At 38.1% G+C, this 7,341-nt stretch overlaps 1 protein-coding gene across 6 annotated transcripts; it reads right to left on the minus strand.

The window, feature by feature from the left end:
* Nucleotides 1-2,053: 2,053 nt before the first annotated feature.
* Nucleotides 2,054-5,876, minus strand: LOC137937091 (uncharacterized). 6 transcript variants are annotated; one of them, XM_068782144.1, is made up of 9 exons: nt 5,642-5,876; nt 5,330-5,552; nt 5,067-5,248; nt 4,089-4,263; nt 3,808-4,010; nt 2,884-3,006; nt 2,691-2,797; nt 2,330-2,553; nt 2,054-2,164 (listed from the first exon to the last, which is right to left on the minus strand). In XM_068782144.1, exons 1-8 carry the CDS (start codon nt 5,691-5,693, stop codon nt 2,335-2,337), a joined length of 1,284 nt encoding a protein of 427 aa, XP_068638245.1. In that variant the 5' UTR covers nt 5,694-5,876; the 3' UTR covers nt 2,054-2,164; nt 2,330-2,334. The 6 variants fall into 6 exon arrangements, with proteins under 6 accessions (XP_068638245.1, XP_068638246.1, XP_068638244.1 ...); XM_068782145.1 differs by lacking the exon at nt 2,054-2,164 and having other exon boundaries at nt 2,195-2,544; XM_068782143.1 differs by lacking the exon at nt 2,054-2,164 and having other exon boundaries at nt 2,195-2,553.
* Between the last annotated feature and the right edge of the window lie 1,465 nt (nt 5,877-7,341).

Consider the following 7,341-nt stretch of genomic DNA (forward strand, 5'->3'; position numbering starts at 1 on the left):
TTGATGTCAATAACGCCTTTTTACATGGTGATCTTTTTGAAGAAATCTATATGGATTTTCCTCTCGGCTACCTTCGATAGGGGGAGTCCTCTTCCTCTCACAACAAACTGGTTTGCAAGCTTCACAAGTCCCTTTATGGTCTCAAAGAGGCTTCGCGCCAATGGTACTCAAAATTTTCTCACGTTTTAATCACCTTTGGTTTTCTTCAATCGAAATCCGATTACTCTCTTTTCACGAAAGGACATGGCTCCTCCTTTGTCGCCCTCCTGGTTTATGTGGATGATATCATTCTTATTGGCTCTTCATCTAGTGCTATTACTGAGTTCAAGCAATTTCTGCATACTCAGTTCAAGCTCAGGGATCTTGGTTGTCTTAAGCACTTCCTTGGTCTTGAAATTGCTCAGTCCAAGGCCGGTATTGTGCTTTCTCAACACCATTACACCTTACAATTACTTGAAGACTCAGGTTACCTAGCTTGTAAACCCACTAGTATTCCCATGGATCCCAAGCTTCCTTTAATTGCCACTGACGGTGACCTACTTCCTGATATAACCCACTATCGGCGGCTTATTGGGAAACTTCTTTACCTTATTTTATCTCGCCCCGACATTACTTTTTCCGTTCACAAGCTCACTCAATTTGTGGCCCAACCCCGCCTTCCTCATCTCCAGGCAGTACATCACTTGCTTCGTTATCTCAAGACCAGTCCTGGTCAAGGTTTGTTGTTTTCTTCTACTTCTTCCTTGCAGGTACGCGCTTACTCTGATGCTGATTGGGGATCATGCCTTGATTCTCGCCGATCTACTACAGGCTTTTGCATCTTCATTGGTGATTCTTTGGTCTCTTGGAAGGCCAAAAAGTAGACCACCGTCTCCCGCTCCTCCGCCGAAGCTGAATATCGAGCTCTTTCTTCCACTGCCATGAACTTATTTGGTTACAACAACTTCTTCAAGATTTTCAAGTCAAAGTTGACTCTCCTGCGCTGCTCTACTGCGACAATCAAGCTGCAATTCACATTGCTTCTAACCCTACATTTCATGAGCGCACCAAACATATTGAGATTGATTGTCATTTTGTTCGTGAACGTGTTACTTCGGGAGTCCTCAAGTTACTTCCCATTCGTTCTCAGTACCAGTTAGCCGACATATTTACTAAACCTCTCCCTTCTACCCACCTTTTTTCTTTGTTGTCCAAGATGGCTGTCAAGGACATTTACAAGCCACCTTGAGGGGGAGTATTAGAATGTTATTTTTTATTATTTTGTAATATTTATGTTTTTACCCTTTTACCCTTAGTCATTGTATTTAACCCTAACTTGTAATCTGTAAAGTTACGAATCAGAAATCAAATTTGATTTTTCACTGTTCGTCTTCCTGACTCGTCTTCCCGACTTCACCTTCCCGACAACAGAGCTCAACGGCTCTTTTCCGTTTGAGATTTCAATAATATCTGAGCCATTTAATATAAAAGACGGGCAAATTATACTTACCACCTGAAAATGTATGAAACTATATTCACCTACTGGGATATTAGTGATTGCTAGCTGATTAAGGAGATGAAACTATATTACACTAATCACCTGAAAATGTCACATGATAGCTAACAATAAGTTCCATTGCTGGCTGATTAAGGAGATCAAATTTAGTTATTGGTTCAACTGTAGGGCTACAAAGATAGTTCGAGGTTGAATAAGGGACTTAAATTTGGAGACTACACCTTTGATTCTTATAATTTTCACATTCTTACCGTTACGTTCATTCCTCTTTATCAATCAAATGTGCTATTTGCAAAATATGAAAGAGAATAGGGCGCTCATTTTTCTTTTTTTGCCAAGGGTGGGAGGTTACTATATTATGATGCAGACGAGACATCTTACCGTACTAGTGACACATTGATAGTGCAGGTAACAATGACCTCAAAAGCTGGAGGAGAATAGTGCATCTCCAGTGGGCATTGGGTCAGGTTTCACAGGGAACCCGACCCAACCTAACTTAAAAACCCCGGATTCTGGTTTAAAATTTTACCCTGTTGGTCGGAGACGGAGATGAGCCAAATTAACAGGGTTGGGGTGGCAAGAATAGTGATCAGGTCGGAGCTGGGGTTGAGCTTTCAGTCTTTTTTTTTTCTTTCGGATTCAGGTTTCATTACTAGACAATGTGAATACCTATAAGAATACCACATTAAATACCATTAGTACAAGGGAAGACGTTCTGTAATTGTTTACTAAACTTGGTTCTGTACAAGATGTGCAATCAAAGTAGTATATACAGAGTTGATATCAACGATCGGCACAACATGCTGGGAAAAGCAAGGATATAATTTAGTGTACCTAAATCATAACCACAAGTGGCGAATCCGTGACCAGCTTATTGTGCGGCCTGAAGGTCTGATTGCTTCCCACACCACACGAGTTGATGGCTGAATTGCGTGCCATTCAAGAAAACTTGATCGCCTTTGAGGCGGACACTGTGCAATCCATCCGATAAGACTAGCAAGCAGCAGCACTAATACCACTGTAATTAACTGAAATTTGAAATCCCGGACCTGAGAAACCTTGACATAAAGATGGTTAGAACACAATAAAACTTGGATAGAATAAGAATTATAGTTGACAAACGGACCATTCAACATTTCAAAAGGCCTTGCAGTTGATTAACTCAAATTTATTCAGTCTGACCATAAAGGTCTACCTTGAACAGAGGATGCTTCCTTTTGACGGGAAGATTTCTGTCTGCACGCTGGAGACAGGAAAATAACAGATTCGTCACTGCCAATTCCATCATTACACCTGAGTCGTCTGCAGTAGAGCTAAGCAAATTTAAGGAATTTCATTAACCCAATGCTGTTACAGACAGGTTGATAAGGAGTGAAAAGGGATCTCACCAGGAATGTCGAAAATTTGCTCCGGAGGAACCCCCAAGAGGTCTCCCAGGAAAATGCAAACTTCAGCCCGATCAGACGGAAGGAGCTCATCACCATGAGTGACAACAATAGCAGGTTTGTCATCTGTCAAAAATCTATTATTAGGCACAAAAGTTTTCAAAACCTTGTGGAGTTTGTGAGATGCTACTGATGAGGTTAACCTTTGAAAGAAGGATGAAAGCTTAATGCTATTGCAGGGACCAAATAAAACAAAGCTAGCAGGGGGAAAAGCTTGCATCCATAGAACATCTGACATAACATAGATAATGAATAAATAGGAATTAATATAATTCCAATAGCCATTACAAAAGTAATTAGTATTTTAGAAATTTAAAAATATTTAGAGCTAGTAATTATTTAAAAAAAACCCTAAACCTCCAGATTTCATGTGAAAAGAGAACAATGAAAATGGTCCAAATCAATCATCTAAGGCAGTGTTCATAAAATATAGCAAACAAGGAATGAAATAATCCTATAGCTCAGAAAATATAGAAAACAAGGAGCAACATAATCTGATAGTGGAGAAAATGAAGAAAACAAGGAACAACATAATCCAATAGTTAAGAAAATATATAAAACAAGGAACAACATGATCCAACAGTTAAGAAAATATAGAAAACAAGGAAAAATATAATCCAATAGGTTCGGAAAAGAGAGACACAAACTTTACTAGCCACTGTAGATGATATGTTCACAAAGAGGAAATACCGTGAGTATGAGGAATGCTAGGTCCATTGACAACAAAAAAGAAAATGAAGGTTCAGCAGTAGTAAATTATACAAGGAACTAAAGACAGATTATACTTCTAAGAGACAAAATAAATAGAAAAAAAATTCAAATAGCAATCCACATTTCATAAAAATAAATAAACAGAAGAAGTTGTACCTTTGAAAGATAAATATGGGTAGCAGAAGGTTCTGGAGACAAAATTGATGTACGCATCTTCATTGTTGACCATAGATTTCAGAACCGAATGTGCATCAACAACAAATATCACAAAATTAACCATTCTTTTCACACTGTGGCAAGAATGTGCATGACGCGCTCTTTGTTTGATGGCATCCCTTGTAAGTCTGTCGTCAGAACATCTGTCTACAGAAGTAGATGTTATTAAAGCAATAAAAGGAAATGCAGGAGCCATTATTTCTAATAGCATTAGTTCTAACCTCACGATCTTCTGTCCATGTTGAATGCCATTTATCATCCAATCCTTCAGCACCTTAAAGTTCTCTATGGAACTTGTAGATAAGCCTCTTGTATCATATATACAAAATGAATTTGAATCCCTTGGAATCATATATTCCTGAAGGAAACAAGTTCCTTCCCCAGGTGATAATGCATCTGTCTCAAAGAAAATATTTCTATTAAACTACCATACGTATTCATGAGTCAAGTTCATAGGACCAACAAACAGTTGCATCTAGAGGCATCTCTAACAAAGGCCTCAAGATTGGAATAGACTCCACAGAGCAACAACCAGATACATAAAAAAAGAAATCTCTATTGCTTGCACAACATGGAAAATTTGTGATCGTTTGCATCACATAATATGTGAGGCGTGTTCATCCACTGGCCACCCTCATTAAAAAAAGACTCTTAAATTCTACACAGAAAACTATAGGGGAAAAAAAACTGACAGCAGAAAGGTCCCCAACAATCCAATTATCAAGCAAACAATCCAACTCAAGCCAATTAATTAATTGATTCACTTAAATAAAAAACGGGTGAGTTTTTTTTTCATCACATACAACTTGTGATAAAACCTTATACTGTTAGTTTCTATTGACTGTAGAAGTGCCTTTGTCTTCTTAAAGAATCACCTACTAACTCACTAGTTTTTGCATGATGACACTTAGGTTGGCTAACAACATAATTGTATGGATAAGAACAAAGGTAGTTAAAGTTCAAATCTAAAGAATAACGGAATCTCGTTTATTGAAATGGAACTGGATAAATCAGCAAAGGCAGCTTGCACCCAAGTTAGTTAGACCACAAAATTTTGGTTACTGTCCAAGTGAAATCCGAAGGCAAAATCAGATATGAGATTGGTCATATAGAGGCGAACTCAAGAACATAAGCACCCTCTAAGTGTCCAGGAATTGTGTTGGTAATTAGATGAAAAGAAAGGAGGAGGAAAAACTAACAAGATACTTGAGCTCTATCTACGGAAAACCTGCCGTCTTCAAGCACGCGAGAGATTTTGTTGACCAGGCTGCTCTTTCCCGATCTTCTGGGACCAATCAATAGGATCGTGGTAGTCTTCGGAATCTCATAATCGGTTCTTCTCAACCCACCCACCTCTTCAATCCAAGCTCCCGGCCGGTAGCTGTGTGACATCCCGAACCACAACCCGCTCAAAATTTACTCATCAATTTAATTGAGCAAAAGAAAAACAATAGATACGCACCTCAATAACTTAGCTTTCGCCTCTACGAGAACTTCAACTCTTGATTCTGTGTTTTTGTAATTTTGCAGTATTTTTTTACGAACTTTTTCACGCCTCTTCAGATACGGAGAGCAAGGCGAAGATAGAATTGACGGACGATCACGGGTAAAACCATCAAATGGATTGTCCCCTTTGCAGAGAGGCTGAATTTCAGAATCAGTATTTACCGAGGAGCGCTCTGAATCTGCGCCCGTTCGTGAGAACACTTTATAACTAGGTCTTCAATTTTGATGAAGAAAACAAGTAGAAATTCCTAAAATATGAAAAGAATACCTGTCTCGAGCAGAAGAATTTCTGAACTTTGGTTTCCACCATCACCTCCCATTCTTGTTCGACAGTTCGATTATTTGTGAATTAAGTATTCAATTGTCAACTTTCACCTGCATATGAGAGAGAAAACACCAAAACCATTGACATGATTGGGTTTCGATCAACCTTTTGTTTACGCCTCCTCGATTGATCCTGATAAGGAGCCTTGCCCCTTTATTTCGCCTTTAGAATTTTTTCTGATTTGAATTCATCGGCTCAGAGATTCGTCTTTACCAGCATATTAAATACTCCGGACACTGCAATGAACTTTGGCAAGTGTGAGCCGAGCCGGCTGGCGAGCTGTGGTGCTTGGCTCAGTTTCGACTTAGATTTTCTCCGAGCTCGACCCAGGGTGTTACTATTCTGAACCAGGACCAAAATTATGAGTCAGACCACCCGAGTCCAGGTTAACTTAAGCGCACTCTTTTCTGACTCAGAGGATCAAATCATTTCAACTTGACTTCCTCAAACTCAAGACAAACCATTTGATGAGTTGAAAATGCCAATGCTTGAACACCAATAAGCTTGTTGGCAGAGCAAGTGGAGCATGAGCTTTGCTTTGCTCGGCTTAATTTTTTAGGCTCCCCTCCCATAATTACATGGGTATAAGAGAAAGAAGAGAGAAGACGAGAGGAGTAAAGGATAGCCAGAGAGAGCTCTATTGAATGGAAATTACAATCTCGAAAAGGTTTTGGCTCTCTTTTAAGTCCAGTGTAATACCCTATTACACTACTATAAAGTCTCCCAAAGACTTACACAAGTAGATTCTATCTCTAGTAGGCCTTATCTTTCTAGATTTGAGTTTTTAGAAAACATTTACAAAAATTCAAAGTGAAGTACAAAAGCAAAAGAAAACTTACACATCTGAGTTGGGAGAATTAACCTTCTTCTAGTGAGATCAAAGTCTCCAATTTTTTTTAGCACAAGATAGAATTTGATGGAGCTTCAATAAACTAGGATGCAAATAAATTTTGAGATATTTAGAAGAAATTGCAAAATCAAACTCTTTTCTCTCAAAAGTGGGTTTGAGAAGGAATTTCAAGTAAATAGCTATTGAATACTTTTTGGTTTGCAAGGCTCAATCAATATTATAAGAGACGTTTTGTGGGCTACTTATAAGATTTTCAACAAAACTAAGTTGTTATTTAGTTGTTTGCAAAAGGTTGACAAACGTATTGATGATAACTAGAAAGCTATGATCGATCAAACGTGTGTAACAACTATATTTTTATGACTCCTTAGGCTTGTTGATCAATTATAGCATAGACCAACAGATTTTCATCCCTTTTAAAAAATTACAATTGATCGAATAATCCTACTCGGTTAATCGATCATGCTTTGTAACCTTGGTTGTGTAGAAGTCAATATGATCGATCATGTTCTATGTGCCTTTCTTTCATACTTCTATTCAAACGATCAACCCAATTGGTATGACTAATCAAATTTTATAGTTTGTTCGAAGATATGATGTAATTAGTTTATGTTTCTTGTCTCTTCTTCACTCTTACTAGGGTGAAGGGTATAAATATAATATTGGTACTTTTATCATTTATAAATAGAGTTTTAGGAGAAGGCTTTGGACTAAGTCCATTACCCTATTCTTCCTCCTCTTTTCTCCAAATTAGTCACTCTTTCTCTTTTCATCCAAAAACCTTCTCTTCACA

Source organism: Aristolochia californica, unplaced genomic scaffold, assembly GCF_029961685.1.
Source record: "Aristolochia californica isolate CCGP_79_NKW_82.1479 unplaced genomic scaffold, dmAriCali1.0.hap1 SCAF_7, whole genome shotgun sequence".
In the NCBI taxonomy this organism is placed as follows: Eukaryota; Viridiplantae; Streptophyta; class Magnoliopsida; order Piperales; family Aristolochiaceae; genus Aristolochia; species Aristolochia californica.

What these genes read in the sequence shown, in the direction of transcription:
- LOC137937091 (XM_068782144.1), bottom strand. Translation starts at nt 5,693, where the DNA reads ATGGGAGGTGATGGTGGAAACCAAAGTTCAGAAATTCTTCTGCTCGAG. An exon ending in CATGGACAGAAGATCGTGAG is followed by an intron (nt 4,011 to 4,088) that starts GTTAGAACTAAT and finishes TTCTGTAGACAG; the next exon opens with ATGTTCTGACGACAGACTTA. An exon ending in GGAAGCATCCTCTGTTCAAG is followed by an intron (nt 2,554 to 2,690) that starts GTAGACCTTTAT and finishes CTTTATGTCAAG; the next exon opens with GTTTCTCAGGTCCGGGATTT.